The 16,388-nt window shown below is 35.2% G+C and overlaps 2 protein-coding genes across 4 annotated transcripts; one reads left to right on the top strand and one right to left on the bottom strand.

The window, feature by feature from the left end:
• Positions 1–1,613: 1,613 nt before the first annotated feature.
• Positions 1,614–7,397, bottom strand: LOC111015833 (nuclear poly(A) polymerase 4). Of its 2 annotated transcripts, XM_022291009.2 has the most exons (12): positions 6,742–7,396; positions 6,572–6,649; positions 6,062–6,169; positions 5,092–5,154; positions 4,841–5,002; positions 4,548–4,661; positions 4,379–4,441; positions 3,948–4,277; positions 3,641–3,805; positions 2,591–3,529; positions 2,405–2,481; positions 1,614–2,285 (listed from the first exon to the last, which is right to left on the bottom strand). In XM_022291009.2, exons 1-12 carry the CDS (start codon positions 6,877–6,879, stop codon positions 2,261–2,263), a joined length of 2,262 nt encoding a protein of 753 aa, XP_022146701.1. In that variant the 5' UTR covers positions 6,880–7,396; the 3' UTR covers positions 1,614–2,260. The 2 variants fall into 2 exon arrangements, with proteins under 2 accessions (XP_022146701.1, XP_022146692.1); XM_022291000.2 differs by having other exon boundaries at positions 1,614–2,481; positions 6,742–7,397.
• Positions 7,398–11,404: 4,007 nt separating this feature from the next.
• Positions 11,405–14,548, top strand: LOC111015062 (protein IQ-domain 26). 2 transcript variants are annotated; one of them, XM_022289985.2, is made up of 4 exons: positions 11,405–11,751; positions 12,578–13,033; positions 13,418–13,624; positions 13,718–14,548. In XM_022289985.2, the coding sequence occupies exons 2-4, from the start codon at positions 12,626–12,628 to the stop codon at positions 14,351–14,353; spliced, it is 1,251 nt and encodes a 416-aa protein (XP_022145677.1). In that variant the 5' UTR covers positions 11,405–11,751; positions 12,578–12,625; the 3' UTR covers positions 14,354–14,548. The 2 variants fall into 2 exon arrangements, with proteins under 2 accessions (XP_022145677.1, XP_022145669.1); XM_022289977.2 differs by lacking the exon at positions 11,405–11,751 and having other exon boundaries at positions 11,790–13,033.
• Positions 14,549–16,388: the final 1,840 nt, after the last annotated feature.

Below are 16,388 nucleotides of genomic sequence, written 5' to 3'. Positions count from 1 at the left end.
ATATTCATTTCAAGGTAACTCATGTATCTCCTCCCAAACATGCTCACATCATCCCGTTAATATATATGTTGAAAACTACTTCATCCATTTTTATAAAATAAAGACAAAAATTAATGTTATTTAAAGTTCAACTTCTGAAAATATACCTTTCAAAAACGTTTATATTCCATTTGATAGCAATTTCAATATATATATATATATATATATATTTTTTTTTTGAAATTATATTGAGCTATAATTTCGAAAACAAAAACAAAATTTTTGAAAACCAGTTGTTTTTAATTATCAAAATATTTTTAAGAAGTAGTTGCAAAACAAATTACAGATTTGATTGTCAAAAGCAACCAACTAAAAACAAAATTAACAAACAAGGTCACCAAAACTTTCCCATTCCAGTTTCTGGTTCCAAATTTTATTAAGAAATTTTAGCATTTTGCAACTAATATGTTTCTTGTTTATCATTTTTTTTTTGGAAACATTCTCAAAATTATATATAAATGTTTGAAACAATCAAAATAGGTTTTTTGTTTCTATTACATAACATCATAAATATTGTTTGATCATCATGCAATTCTATTTTTCTTTATTAAAAACAAAGAAACAGAATCAAGAAACGACAACGTTACCAAACGAGCCCTCAAAGAAACTGAAATAGAAACATCTTGAAAATTCCAAATCCCGCCCCGAGTGTTGGTTCTGCACTCGGGAAAGTCAGGGGCAGTGGTGTGACATTTTACAAAACCAGAGAAGCTGTTCTAAAATAAAACTATATATTCCTTTGTCCCGATAGTGGGCAATGAGAGGTGACGCTGTCCAAAAATTCAACACAAAACTCAATTGATTCATAGACGAAGAATTTGGAGCACTTCCACTTGGGATTTTTATGCATTCTTTTTTCAACGGATACAGCTCTGTCGGTCAAAAGCTCATAAATATGGGAACCCTCTACTCTCTGCGTTTGCTTCGGATATTAGCTTACACTTTTTGGACTCAAAACTTTTCAAAAAATAATCATTGCCCCACTACACATTTATTCAAATATTAATATTTGTTCATAATAATGTTTTGAAATGATTGAATTTGTTTGCTAAAGAGTCAAATATTGACGAAAAGTTCGTGGGCATTTTTCAGAATGGAAGATTGTTGAAGATATTAAGTCGTTCATTGGAAGTAAATGGATAAACAATTTTCATTTTCAACTTTATAGAATTTAAATGCTGAGGTTAAATATTAAATTCTAAGCTGGCCAAATCAACTTAAATTATCCATAGGAAATCCAAAATTAGAACAATTCAACCAGTCACATCAAAATGGATTATATAATATTATAACTATAATTTAATCCTCTGTGGAAGACCCTGTGAAAGAGAGAGAATTCAAAACTAAATCATCACAAAGCAGATATTTTTAGCCTCAAACGCTGTTCTAATCATATCTTCAGAAATATATCATGCATTAAATCATTCCCCAACACAAACTTAATATACTTGGGATCAAATATCTCACAGATTATTTCAAGCTGAAAAGAAGAAAAAAGAAAAAGCTTGCACAGAGAGAGAGAGAGAGAGAGAGAGAGAGAGAGAGAGAGAGAGAGAGAGAGAGAGAGAGAGAGAGTTGAATTCTGTATTAACACAAATAGTTGGTAGTTTACAGTCGATGGTTGAGAAACACCAAGCCAAAGTTTGTTCACAAAACTAAAAACTTGATCCCGTTCCAATCCCAATCTCCCTAAAGAGAGAGGAAATAAAAAAGCCAGATAGATGACACACTCTCCCCCATCACCATATGACATCTTTCTATGGGTTATATATAATACAGATGCCGAAAATAGGGGTCGTGGGGATGATGGGGTATCACTCGGCAGCTAAAGCAAAATGTAAATTAGCGAGAACCCCGACATGCCAAATGAGCCCTTGAGGCTCAAACAGCTCTTGTTGAATTCAGTCATTCAAGTGCACGAGCAAGTTATCAGTACAAAGGACTTTTCACTTTGTGCCAATATTTTTTTTTCTGATCCGCGGCGGTGGTGAATTTGTAGTAGTAGGTATAAAGAATGTGATGTGGGGCACTTTAAACAAAAAAAAAGCAAAAAAATGACGCCAAGGCCAGTAAATTCAAATAACACTTACCCCAGAATGGTTGGCTTTCTTTCTTTCTTTCTTTCTTTCTTTCTTTCTATGTCTTCTTGGCCAAAATGGATTCACAAAGGCAGGATAGGATATAGACTCATATAGTTCTAACTTTTTCTCTCTCTCTTTTCTCACGCTGTTGAGGCCATACTCAACCTGATAAAAAGATAAAAAAAGAACATACAAAAAAACCAGGAAGAGCAGTATAAAGACAAAACAAAATATAAACAGAGCTCAGAAACAGCACTTAAATCTGTCTTTGAAAAGAAACATGCCTTATTACTGACTTCTGGATGGTTTCTGTCTTCACCCCACCTCCAGGATTCAGTGCCATCTCAAGCACAGCGTTTGGCTTCACATGTCAAACCAGAATAAAAGGAAAACATGTAAGGTAATAGAGAAATGGAAATTGAGATGCTTTTAGAAGGGTGATAACCAAGAAAAGAAATGAAAAACCACACCTCTGGCTCCATACGCAGGCCATCTCCATTTATGCAACTACTCTCCAAGTGAAGTTCAGAATCTGCCTCACACGAATCAACAACCGAGGTTCCGGGATTGTTGCTTTCATCGGCACTTCCTTCAATGCTCCCAGCATTGCCTTCACTACTGCCTGCTGCTGATGCAACCCCAACATTCTCACAGGAGCTACTTTCACTAGTTAAGGTAGTCATAACACTGGAATTTGACGCACATCTATGATCACTTTCAGTACAAGGAATTTTGTCTGGTTCAAATAGCTCTGCAGTAGACCCTTTATCACTCTCTACACTTCCAGATTCTTGCCCTGAAGAACCACTAAAAGTTAACTCTTGATTTTCCCGAGTGACAGTCTGCCACATACTATTCTTCTCATTGGCAGTTTTCAATTCAACATCAGATTCCGGTCGCTCAGAAGAAGCACTATTGGAAAACTGACTGATATTTTCAGATGAAACTGAGTCCTGTCTTCTAGGACTAATAGACTGCCGTTTTCGTGGAAAATAATGCTCCCCTTCAATCTGATCGCGATCACTTTTTCTCTTAAGGTATCTCTCACCAGCACTACTACAGTTCTGTATGTCTTCATGATGTGGTCCATCAGCACGTTGCAAGGCTGACAACCTTGAAGCACGAGATCGTCTATGACCTTCTGGAAACACAAAAGGAGGGATCTGCCTTCTGCGGACATGAGAGACAAAGATTTCCATTCCTGGTTTCCAGAACATGTACATATTTACAGAATGCTTGAATTCCTCAACTGTTGCACGTATATCAAACTGCTGACCCTCTTGAATTATCTCTCCCTGCTTCCTCTGCAAACCCATGAAGAAGGCACAATGGGCACATGGCTTGGATGTGTCAACATATTCATGTGGATAAGGATGGCACTGTAACTTTCCTAGAGTGTTCCTCTCTATCTGCAGACACGTGAAAACCATCGACAAAGGGAGAATAGAAATGCAAATGCTTCCAGGAGGAAAAAAAAAGTATTTACGTCACCCCATTCATTTAAAAGAAGATAGCATTACCATCAAAGTCAACTGCCGAAGCCGAGATTCTACCCATCCTTTCCAAGAGCGTAGGTCATCAGCATCAGCTGCAACTATATCAACTTGCAGATAGTTTTTATAGCTTTCAAAAAACAAATATGGCTCAAAAAGAGAACTCCACTGTGCTTTATTCAGTTCAATTTCCTGATGAAGTGAAATTTCACAAAAATTAAGAAATTAAATGCTGCCATAAGACAGAATGACAGGAGATACCTTTTGTCCTCTTCATCTCCCCCAATTAATAAATAATCACATAAGAATAAGTGTATGCATGCACAAATAATACCTCGCAAACTTTGTTACCAAATTGGAATTGTTCCATCATAACTCGAAGCGTACTTGTAGAAACATTGTAGCTAGAATTCATGCATGGATATGCCGGTGTTATAATGGGCATATGATGAGTTCTATCACGAGGGTTTTTACGGGGATCCCACACAGAGAACCCAAGATCATCCTCCTCAATCGCACACAACATTACTGGGTTGGGCCAACGCCACTGGGTATAGACCCTAAAAAATCGAGACAACAGCATACTGGGTACTGCATTTGGATAAAGCTGACAAACTCGTGCTACTAGAAGTGCCCAGTTTACGCCACCAAGAAACCCAGTCACCTGCTCATGCAAGTGAATAAAGGATTATAACAGAAAATAAATGTATCAACTAATCAATCATAAATGCATGCCATGTGGTATTAAAAGGGAGGCAAACTCACATTCGAATAAACACCACGCCTTTTTGCCCAAAACTTTAAGCATCTAAGTGCTGTTCGAAAATTCTACAACCACAGGATTAAAAGAATGAAGATTACCGTTTCCCGAACAGGAATGTTAGCGTGCAATAATTTCACTAAAAGAATGCAGTAAAAATAGCAAGCCACTCACCTCAATATTTGGAACAAGCTTTAGAATTTGATCAGCAACCCGACAACCATTAAGGCTACGAACAGTAGGCTCATCAACATTATATAGCACAGACACATCAGAGATATCCAAATCCTAAAAGTAAACATTGAAAACCAAAAACCAACACAATCTTCACAACCATACCACAAGGAAGTTCACATGAGCACGGTGATAAAACAAACAATTGCATCCATTATGTTCAAAAGCAATACAATTAGAATATGTCCTGCGACAATATAATGAATAAGTATGAAGGATCTGTTGTCACTTACTTCAGGCACAACCAAACAAGATATACTAGCATACAGTAGGTCAATAGATATCCCATCAAACTTGAATTTCATCACTGGGACATGAGCATCAGGAACTGGCTGCAACTCGGTCACTTCTTCCATTTCTTCCAAAATATTATGCAATATATAAAAGAAATCTTCCTGAAAAATAAAAAACAGACAAAAGGTTAGATCCTAAATAATAGACCATCTCAAGTAATAGGACAAAATTACTCAAATCTAGCACTCACCTCTCTGTTCACATAGGATGGCCCAACACATAATGTGTCTATGTCAGCTCCTGGTCCATGCACCTACAACAATACAAACTCATGCAATAGCTCATTGACAAGTATGAAACAAATACAAAAAGACCCCGCTACAGTATGTGAGACATGAACACAAAAAGAAAGAAAATTCTTTCACATTTTCAATATTATAGAGGTGTTCCGAAGAATTTGGGTCAAGGACAAATCTCATGAACAACTTGGCAGCCGCTATTTACTATTTGTTTAGAAGAGGAGGTAATTACTGCGACCAACATTTTGTTCTTGGCTTCTTGCAAATATCTTCTAGGCCTTTGAACTATATTGTTTGTGGAAAGCCAGATTCTATAAAATTATGGGCGCATTGGCAAAGGGTGGTTGCTGGGAAGAATAAGATTATTTGGGTCAATACCACTTTGACTACATGCTGGAAACTTTAGCATAATAAAAATTGCATGCTTTTTGGAGAGAACTCTAAGAATGGTGGAGAGGACCATGAGGTAAAGGGCCAGGTTTTTTTCTTCCTTAGCTTATGTCTTCTAGGTGGTGGTCCTAATCTGAACTTTTTTAAGTTAATATTGACAATAGAAAATTTGTTTCTTATACTCCTGTTATAACTTATGCATCATGCCAAATGTGTGTTATTGTAATCTTTTTTTGCATGAGATGGGATGGATGCCTTATCCTTCTCCTGTCCCTTAGTACATTACAAGATATTAATGAACTTTTTCTTATCTCCACAGACAAAGCATGTCATGCAATCTAAACAGATCAATTTGAATAAACTGATCAACATGATTCACCAACGGCTGCAAATTACTAGGGAAGATATGGGACAGGTGCACAATAAAATTGAAGGATGCATCACAACAAATGTGCAAATGTAATGGAAAAAAGCACCGAACTGTTTCAGTGCATAATGGAGAAGAAACACCAAAACATTAACCATGCTTACCCCAAGACGATAGGAACCAAAGGTAAAAATCACAGCATTTGCATCCTCCACCATTTGATCCGTATAACCTTTTATGCGAGTAAGTTGTTTTACCCAGTCTTTCACAATCTAGATAAGTATAAAAAGAGAGAGGGAAAAATAAAAATTCAGAGTTAGAAACCTAGCATACAAAGTTAAAAAGGATCTCTATCAGCAAAAAATAAAAGATCAACCACTGCACCAATTTGCAGCTTTCGCTCTGAGAACTTCACAAACGTAGAAATTCTAATTTTTAGGATCATCAGACAGACAACATACTATTAGGAAAAAAAAAAATCATCTGTATGTAACAAAAGCCAGAGATATCCAACATTATAAACATAAGCAACAAACTACCATCTCTAATTGTGGTTGTGCAATAATTTTTCTACCTCCTGACGAGTTCCATCCATAATTGCAACTCCGGCAACTCAACATCCATATAAAGGAAAAGTAACTAAAGATTTTGTTCGACGGAATAAAGTTTATCACCTGTCCTATCCGGCAAAGAACCTCCTCCCTCTTGATAGATTCCTCTTTGCTTTCGTACAAGCCAGCATCAACCAGAAACTATAACACAATACGCCCAAAAAAAAAAGCAAAATTAACCCACCTAATTTCAAATCGTGCCCGGAAGATACCCACAATTCATCAATTAAAACCTTTTCAAGCTCCTTGCTTCTTTGAACATCAGCGTCACTAGGCCCCGCCAACGATATCGGCTTCGTCACACCATAGCACTTCGGCACCGCTTGATTAGCAGGTAACGGTGAATTTCTCAACCCCTCCGCGCTCCCCATCACGTATCCCAATGGAAAAAAAAAAGTTCCCCTACAGAAGCCTCAAACTGGTGAACAAAAATCTAAAATTCTCAATGCCCTAAACCAGAAACTGAAGAAAGCATCCCCCAACCAGAAGGAAACTGAGTCGAAATTCCAAACCACATAAAGATCAGACCCAAATGAAATAACCCGGAAGGAGATCAAACAAAACGACCACAAAAAAAAGATAGATTCAAGCCCTAAACCGCGAAGAACAGTACACACGATTTCCTATGAAGTAAAAGATTCCCAAAAATGCAGATCGCGAATGGAAACTCAAAAGGAAGTACCCAGAATATGGAAATTTGATCAAACGAAAAGGGAAAAAAAAAACGAAAACAGAAACCCAATTGGAATTAGAAACACGGAGGGACGGTGAAGGTGGAGGAACAGGGGGGAGAGAGAGAGCTGAGGAAAAATCGTCAGTTAAGATCGGTGCGGCCGTGTGGGTGAGCAGCGGCGGAAACTTGATAATTTCTATTTTCGTTTTCTTTTTATTAATTTTCCTTTTCCTTTTCCTTTTCCTTTTCCTTCTCCTTCTTTTAATTGATATCGGAGAAAATAAAATCATAATGAAAAATCTTATCCATTGTTATCACATGGCACTTTTATCTCACAATATTTTCCTTTAAATTTTATAATATCTAGACTTTATATTGTATTTGATCGTCTGAAAAGAAAATTGGGGAAATTTCGGATTGAGATTTGATTTAAATATATTCTGAGTTGTTATATAGTTTAGATATATTTTTTTTCCTTACATAAAAATTGATTTATTTATTTTATAGTTCAAAATTCTATTTATTAATATTACATAAATCTACCGTAATATCACATAAATTTTTTCTTCTTCTTCTTTTTTATACGAATACATTTTTTTCTTTAAGACTTATATTATACTCGAACAAAATATTCTGATATTTTTATTAAATAAAGATAAGATATTTTAAATATATATAACTTAAATTTTGATACGTAATATTATCTCCTCCTTGTCCTGATATGTTTCCTTCCAGAAAAAGAAAAGTTCTATCTATATTTTATTGAAGACATATTTTTCCCTTTTTATTTATTTTTTTCTCTTTTTAGTCCTTAATTTGGATAAAATTTCAAATTTTAAAAGGACTTTTAATTGGATAGAAAAATAAATATCTTTATAAAAAGAATAAAAAATAAAATACATGTCGCGTGATTTTCACGTGCTTGCCTTAGGAGGTAGATACGGCACAAAAATTATTGAATACTAAAAATATCTAAAAAGTTATTTCACGCGGTGCCTGTGGAGTTATTTATGGCTATGTCATTTAATTTCACACATTACCGCCACAAAACAATTAATTAGAATATCTAGGATTTTGTTTTCTTTTTAACTATTTATATATTAAAAATATTAATTTGGCAACTCTAGGTTTGAATTTTTTTTTATTCGTGCCGATTTGAGCTAATTTATTAAAGTATAAATCATCAATGAAAAAATCAAATCCTTAATTGGTTTCATTTAATTTTGTTAAACTGCACCATTTTTTTTCTGAGTACAAATATGGGGTGGGGATCAAATTCATAACCTTATGATTGTAGATATAGGTCAATTACGAACTATACACGCTTTGACTTAAACTGCATAATTGTTTATGTCATAATAAGTTATTATTGTATTAAATACGTGACGTTTTTCTTTATTTATGTGATGATGAAGTTGATGTCTTCTATTTGGGTAAGTAAAAAATGATTTAAAAGACAATTTACAAAAATTAACTAAACTGTTGGATGTCAAATTCCTAAGTTTTAAAATTATAGATGTCAAATTAAAATTAAATCAGACCTCACGGACTAAACCGGTATATACACACATGTTTGAATTCTCAATTATCAACAGAAAAACAAATACACAATTTTTTTTTAAAATTACTTCTTGATTTATAACTTTTTTTAGTATAATTGGGGAATTGAACTCACGATTTATTGATTTTAGATATATACTCATTACCGTTGAGTTGTGTGATTTATAACATTTAATTAACAATTTTAACACATTCATTTTCCACCCAAAAACAAAACAATCGTCAAACCATTAATAATAATAAAACCTGTCTATTTTCCTCATTTTCATTTTTAATTAGACAAATGTGATTATATATATTTTTTTCCTTTTTATGTTCAAGCAAGACGTAGATAGAGCACGTAAAAATAAAAATATCGGATAAAGATTCGAACCTCAAAGTTTATAATATATTGATTATAACCAAATAAAATTTTGAATAAATAAAACCATGGGCATTTGAATTTTTATTTTGCTATGAAAAATCACCATCACTTTTGTCAACAGAAAAATAATAATATGAGCTGGTCAAAGAGGTGAGCTGTGTGACAGCTCAAGATTCTTTTTGAGCAAGATGGGCTATGAATATGGTCTTCCCTCCATTTGGGCTTTTTTAAGAATTGGTTGAGGAAATACTCAGAAGGCCCAGCCCAATGAAAAATCAACTCATACTTCACTTTCAGCCTTTTCAAAAAGTGGATGTGTATCTTCAAAAGCAAATAAAAGTACTACCATTAATTAAAATCGCAATGCTAATTATACAATATTTCCTCCCCAAAGGTATATTTGGAAAAGGAAAATAATCATTCATACGTTTTCCTTTTATCATCCATAGCTCTCCCGTTATTCCTCACCACATAGTTATGTTACACTTAGCTAATCACATCGTCTAATCGAGTAATTGACATCTCCCAAGCTTGATGATACTAGAAATGACCCTGATGGAAATAGGTAGTTCGACCTACCTCCGTACGAGATTGGATAAGCTACTTAGTTAAGTTAGACATGACATTCAACTAAAGAGGAGCAAAATTTAAGACATGATACGTATAGTTAACGTGTAGCCAACATCCACCAAGTTTAGTGTGGTTATATTAATAAACCATCTATTAGTTAACCAGTGGTAACATGTCAAATTTGACATTTGTGCGTGACTAGTGCAATGTGTTTGGGTATATAAAACATCCAATAGTCAACTTAAAGTGATATGATCAATGTCGAGTGAAGATACAATTGATGGTATAGAGTTGTTTTTTACATCGTCTTATCCTATCACAAACTAGTATCAACAATGAGTAAGACTAGACACTCAATAATCAACTCGAGACAATGAAGAAAGAGCAAAAGACATACCCAACAAACTTCATAGTGTGTTTGGTGCTATCTAGCACATCACACTAAGACAAATCCTCTAACATCGAATGATATTAATGGTTAACGTGTACAATTGTACCAAAAGCCTAGCCATTACCTCACAATAGGGGTAGATCCACTTGCATCATATGTCCCATTGGATTTTTGTTGTAATAATTATATTCACTCTTTTATATTATAATCACAAGGGACGATGATCACTCGAGACACACTTTCACTAATGCAACAAAAAATTGAGATTTCAATATAACTCAAACATCAGAGAATGTTTAACTTCTATCATATCTCGTTGTGAAGAAAAAAAAAAAAACTTGTTGCAAAGAATGTTGACATGACCCTAGCTAGACCAATTACGTCTGTGACCAAAATTTTTTAAACAACCTCTAAAAATAATGAACATTGTGCAAAAATTACTATTAACACGTCTATAACTTTGGAAGAAACAATCGTTACACAAAATAAGATATTTTTTTTAGAGATAAAAATATCTTACTTTTTGGTCCATGATATACGTCACAAAGAAGAGAATATGCTTACTCTCCACTAAACTATAGTCAGATTGACAATTAAAACTTAGCTACTTAAACATATTTCTACCCGGCCAATTACTTAAAATCAAAGTAGTTATACCTCTCATTAATGGATGACCTACGTTCTATTTTTTATCGTAGCTATCGTTTTACTATATTTACAACCCACCTATCTTTTTAAAAACCACTTCCCAAAACATTCATATGATATAGATTTTGACAAAACCATTCTCATATCAATCAAAGGAAAAAAACACACTTTTTGTGAAAACAAAAATCATTTATATCCCAAAATTATAGTCATCAAAATTCCCTTTTATGAGACTCCATAGATGTGTAATGCCACACAAAACCCAACTTTGATAAAATTGGAACAATGAGAGAAACTCCAAAATCAAGATCTCCACATCATCATATCTCATAATTTATTTCTGACAAAATAAAAAAATAAGGAAAATATAGTAAAAATATTAATTGATTTTTATTATGGTTTTTTTAACGTTGCTTTCCACTATCAATGTGGCCTGATCTCTCCCATCACCCATTCAAAATTTGAAATCACAAATCTTATAAGAATCTGGCTGTGGGTATTGCCACTGATTTTCAGCACTATTCTTTTCCATTCCAAAATTAGACCTCTGACTTGAATCAGAGAAAACAAAATTTCAGAAAATTTCAGAAAAATTCAAAATTAAAATTCAATAAATAGGGAATTTCAAATCCCAAAAAACTGCCATACCCTCTTCTTCTGAAGCTGTCTTTAGTTGAATCAGTACGTTGCCGATTGCGATTTATTAGACTTGTTTTTAGAAAGATCCCTTTCCTTTGAAAAGGGTTTCTTTTATTTTTCATTTTTTTTTTGGGTTTCAGAATCAAAAATGGCAGAGAAAAAAGAGGAACTGAGCAGTTTCATTGATGGGAAAAAATTTCTGAAAACTCTACGGATTCTGCAGAATCAGTCTCTGGTTTTCCATTGATTTCTTTGAGGCCAAAGAAGAAAGGAAAGCCTGTGGTTTTTGGAGGGATAAAGCGAAGCTACGAATCAATAGCTCTGTTTCTGTTAAGGGAATCTATTTGGCATTGCCATTGCCATTGGCAGCCATTGTTGCTCCTCTGAGCTTCCTTCTGGTTTGAACTGTTTTTTCTTCTCTTCAAAAATTTTCTTTCTTTTTTTTCCCTTCAAGAGTGAAGAGAATCACGGGGTTGTCAGTTTGTAAGTTTCATTTTAGTACACGTTGCTCCAGAAGCCTACAGAGTAGAGAGTAGAGAGTAGAGAGATTTTTTTTTTTCTTTTAGGTTTCTAAGATTGGGCATTTTAGTGAAATACAGAAGGTGGGTTGGGTTTCTTTTTCTCTAGAAGTAATAAAGTTGCAATCTTTATTGGTTTTCTTTGTCTCTAATTGTTGTTCTGATTAGGGGTTTGAGTTTAAAAACTCCCCATTTTTCTCTCTTTTTTTGGTGGTCTGAATTTTTGTATGACGTCTTTTTGTCTTGTAATGCAGTTTTTTCACGAGATGCTGTCAGAAAAAAAAAGAAAAAAAGAATTTATTTTTTTCAAAAACTAGAAAACCCCATCTCTGTTTTGTTTTAAAAGGTTATTTAGATGCTTTGTGTTTGCCAATCCATACTTCTTCTCATCACTTTTGTGTCTGCAAAATGTTGAGTTTGTAACAAATCCTTCACTGTGTCTCTCTCCTTAAATTACACCTGGGTTTCTTTCTCATCTTTTGAATAAAAAATTTCTTTTTTTTTTCTCTCTCTTTGGGAAATAACTACTTGGGCTTGATTTTAGTATCTTTGGAAATGGGTTGCTCTTCTCTCTCTAGTTACCCAAATGCTAAAAATAGACACTTTCGACTTCTAGTGTTGGGTTCTCAATAAAACCCCCATCTTTCAAGTTTTGACATAATGCTTACGTTCTAAGCCCTCTCTCTCTCTCTCTCTCTCTCTCTAGGATCGTCATTTTTGGTGGGTTTTGCTTTGATTTGATTCTCTCTCTAAGATGGGGAAGGCTACAAGATGGTTGAAGGGTCTATTGGGGATGAAAAAAGAGAAGGACCCATCTGGGATTTCGAATTCCACGGCGGTCGCCGGCGCCGGCGACAGAAAGGAGAAGAAAAGGTGGAGCTTTGCGAAGTCCGGCAGGGATTCCGGCCACCCAATTCAAGCCTCTCCTCTGCAGGACTCTGCTTGGTTGAGATCCTACATTTCTGATTCGGAGAAAGAGCAGAACAAGCACGCAATTGCGGTGGCCGCTGCCACCGCCGCCGCCGCAGACGCCGCCGTGGCGGCGGCTCAGGCGGCGGTCGCCGTCGTCAGACTTACAAGCCAGGGAAGAGGGTCTCTGTACATCACCGGAAGAGATAGATGGGCAGCTGTGAAGATTCAAACAGTATTCAGGGGCTTTTTGGTAAGTGAAAAAAAGCTTCCATTTTTTCACACCCCTTTCTCAGCTTTAGCTCTGTTTTTTACAATACAAAGTTTTTTTTTTTTTTACAGGAATAATTGTACTTTTTACATGTATATTTGGTCCATGAAAATTACAAAACAGGGTACTTTTTTTTTTCTCTTTTTTCTTTTCACCTTCTGTAAATTCTCTCTTTTGTCTCCTTGAAAGCTGGGAAAAGAAAGAGCATAAAGTTTCATAATCTGAATCAAACAGTACAAAAAGTGTCAATGAAACAGTACATTCATCTGCTGACTTGTTCCGAAAAACTTTCTGATTCTTTTTTTGTTCTGCTTTTGGGGCCTCCATTTTTTCCCATTTCTGAAGCTTTCAAATTTAAAATTGCAGGCTAGAAAGGCCCTGAGAGCTCTTAAAGGGCTGGTTAAATTGCAGGCTGTGGTGAGGGGATTTCTTGTGAGGAAAAGAGCTGCTGCTACTCTTCACAGTATGCAGGCTCTTTTTCGAGCTCAAACTGCAGTTAGGACTCAAAGAGCTCGAAGATCTTTCAACAAAGAGAACAGGTTTATCCCTGAGATTCGGCCCCGAAAATCTGCGGTAAGAGTTCGATATCGAAACCGAAAACCGAGTGGTTTAGTTGATGTTTGTGTTGAGGGATTGATGATGAGTTTGTAATGTCTGGATTTTCAGGAACGGTTTGATGAATCAAGAAGTGAATTCCATAGCAAGAGGTTGTCAGTAGCATCATCCTACGAAACCTGCATCAACTCATTGGATGAGAGCCCGAAAATTGTCGAAATCGACACCTACAGAACCCGATCGAGGTCCCGTAGGTTCATCTCCGCTGCATTGTCCGAATGCGGGGGAGATGATGTTCCACTCCAAACAATCTCTTCGCCATCGCCATGTCCGAATCGACCTCGTGTGCCCGATTGCCATAATGTTGTTCTTCGTGACTTCGAATGGTGCTTAATGGGCGACGACTGCAAGTTCCCCACAGCTCACAGCACACCCCGGCTATCGAATTCTTTCGCTGCCTCCGCCAACGTGCCAGTCACGCCGTCGAAGAGTGTGTGCGGGGACAGCTTCTTCCGACCGTACATGAACTACCCGAATTATATGGCGAACACGCAGTCGTTTAAGGCGAAATTGAGGTCTCAAAGCGCCCCAAAGCAGAGGCCAGAGCCAGGGTCCAAGAAGAAGCTCTCATTGAATGAAATAATGGCAGCAAGAAGCAGCTTAAGCAGTGTAAAAATGCAGAGACCAAGCAATCAAATGCTCCAAGAAGAAGAAGAAGAGGAAGAAGAAGAAGAATTTGGTTTTTGAGTGATCTGTTAGTGAAATGGATCCTCTGTGTTTGTTTGTTTGTTTAATCTTAAACAAAAAATGGGATAGAAGAAGTTGAAATCTGTCTCAAAGCTTTGTTTTTTTTTTCTCCTTCCCACATTTTACTGTTAAATTTGAATGAATGAATGAGATAGATACCAACAAAGGGAGCTTGTAAATTCCTTTTTACCACTTCTCTCTGAACTCTCAAGTTCTCAAGATCTTCTGCAATCCAACAAATGTTGATGATTTATACTTACAAAGCAAAAAAGCAAAAAAAAAAGGTGCACTTTTTGGAGATTGTTGTTTGCTTCAAATGGACTCCACTTTTAAGGATTAAAGAGACAAGATTATGGCATGTCTTTGCTTCAACAACACTTGATTTGATTGGCTTACAACAATCTGGATTTTGAGTGAGTGAATCTTCCAAACCTCGTATGAGTTCAAAAATTCAAATCTGAAACAGTACAAGGGGTGAAATACCGAAAACACCCCCCAAGGACCTTCTCAACTGTTTCAAAAAGACTCGGAAAGGGAACCGCTACAACAACATTAAAGAAGTAATTTCCCCGAATTTTCCGGTATGTCTCTTCAGATTCAAACATTAAAGACTCAATTTTTATTTTTTTGAATAGAATAACAAAATTTGAAGTTTTAGGGGCCATGCTTACGTCATATATCTTTGTGATATCGAAATAACAGATGCATAATTATATAAAAAAAAATAAAAATCACCCTTTTCGAAAAGCACTAACATGTTCAATAACACAAATTCATTATCTAATAATTCTCTAATTGCAGATTAGGCCTCGGGCTTTGTGTTTTTTAAACTTTTTTTCACACAGATAGAGAGAGAAAGAGGAGAGAGAGAGAGAGAGAGAGTTATGGTACACTTGTAAACAGTGGAGGGCATGTGCCAAGCACTAAAGATTGGATTTTTTTTGGTGGGTTGTGCTCCAGATTTGTGAATTTGAATTCTGAATAAATTCACACTTTGGTCTGAGTTAATTTATAGGTTCAAGAAAAAGTGGGGACAAAAAATCTTATTAATTACCAAAGATTGCATAATTATTGTAACTACAACAATTTCTTAGTGTTAGGCTTATTATTGGCAGTACGGATTGGTCATTTGTTAATGTTAGGCCCATCCATCAGCATTAGTGAGTAGCCCACAAAGCCATCCCATCCCATCATTTAATTCCTTTTAAATACTATTTTTATCACGCTAAAATTATGATTAAAATAAACGAGATCAAAAAATGAAGACGAAGGGATCAAAATTAATGGTAATGTGAAAAAAGTACCGAAATCAAAGTCAAAGTAGATCGAGAATAGTATGCAAACTGAGTGCATAGTAATTTGAAAGGAAGCCATTAGACTTATTAATGGCATTAAAAGTTCACTTGGAATAGGACCATATGAATAGGCATAGATTTCTAGACCATATTTGGGTAGAAAATTTAGATGGTTCATCTACTTTGTTTGGCTGGAATTTATGCATACATTGAATCCGGATATATTTTCAATGTTTTTTCTTGACATTAAGGACTTAATTGTCAAACAAAAATTTATGGAGGACTAAATTGTAAACACAAGAAATCAGCATAGGGTCAAAAAATTTTAGTGGTTTGACTATAATAAATTTAAATCTTTCAATAAATTCTCAACAACCACCTCATATTGGGAAGAAAATGAAGTATGCTTTCTGATGGTCCAAAATTTAGTTCTACTGAATGGGCAAATAATAAACAGAAAACTTTGCCTTTTCAGAACAAATTTATATGTAAAAGCTTGAAGACTATAATGATATGTACTATTAACAGTAATGGATAGTTTACCATTATTATTACAACCCAAGATAGGCCAACAGTGATCATGTAAATAAGGACATTGTCTTTCTCCATACTTATTTTATAATGTTGAAAAAAAAAATAATAAATAAATAAATGTTTAACTACTATTTTGTTCATTATAATTTTTATTTGATTAGTATACTTTCCGTTTTGATCTATGTACTTTTAAAAAAAGTAACAAT

Source organism: Momordica charantia (assembly GCF_013281855.1).
Source record: "Momordica charantia cultivar OHB3-1 chromosome 9 unlocalized genomic scaffold, Mcharantia_2.0 BLBB01000009.1, whole genome shotgun sequence".
NCBI lineage: Eukaryota > Viridiplantae > Streptophyta > Magnoliopsida > Cucurbitales > Cucurbitaceae > Momordica > Momordica charantia.
Note: the sequence above shows the minus strand (reverse complement) of the source record. Positions and strands in the feature narration are given on the sequence as shown.

Coding starts and splice junctions, on each gene's coding strand:
- LOC111015833 (XM_022291000.2), bottom strand. CDS start 6,879: ATGGGGAGCGCGGAGGGGTTGAGAAATTCACCGTTACCTGCTAATCAA. Junction 6,170..6,571: donor TTCTTTGCCGGATAGGACAG/GTGATAAACTTT, acceptor ATACTTATCTAG/ATTGTGAAAGACTGGGTAAA. Junction 4,662..4,840: donor CTTGTTTGGTTGTGCCTGAA/GTAAGTGACAAC, acceptor GTTTACTTTTAG/GATTTGGATATCTCTGATGT.
- LOC111015062 (XM_022289985.2), top strand. CDS start 12,626: ATGGGGAAGGCTACAAGATGGTTGAAGGGTCTATTGGGGATGAAAAAA. Junction 13,034..13,417: donor CAGTATTCAGGGGCTTTTTG/GTAAGTGAAAAA, acceptor TTAAAATTGCAG/GCTAGAAAGGCCCTGAGAGC. Junction 13,625..13,717: donor TTCGGCCCCGAAAATCTGCG/GTAAGAGTTCGA, acceptor CTGGATTTTCAG/GAACGGTTTGATGAATCAAG.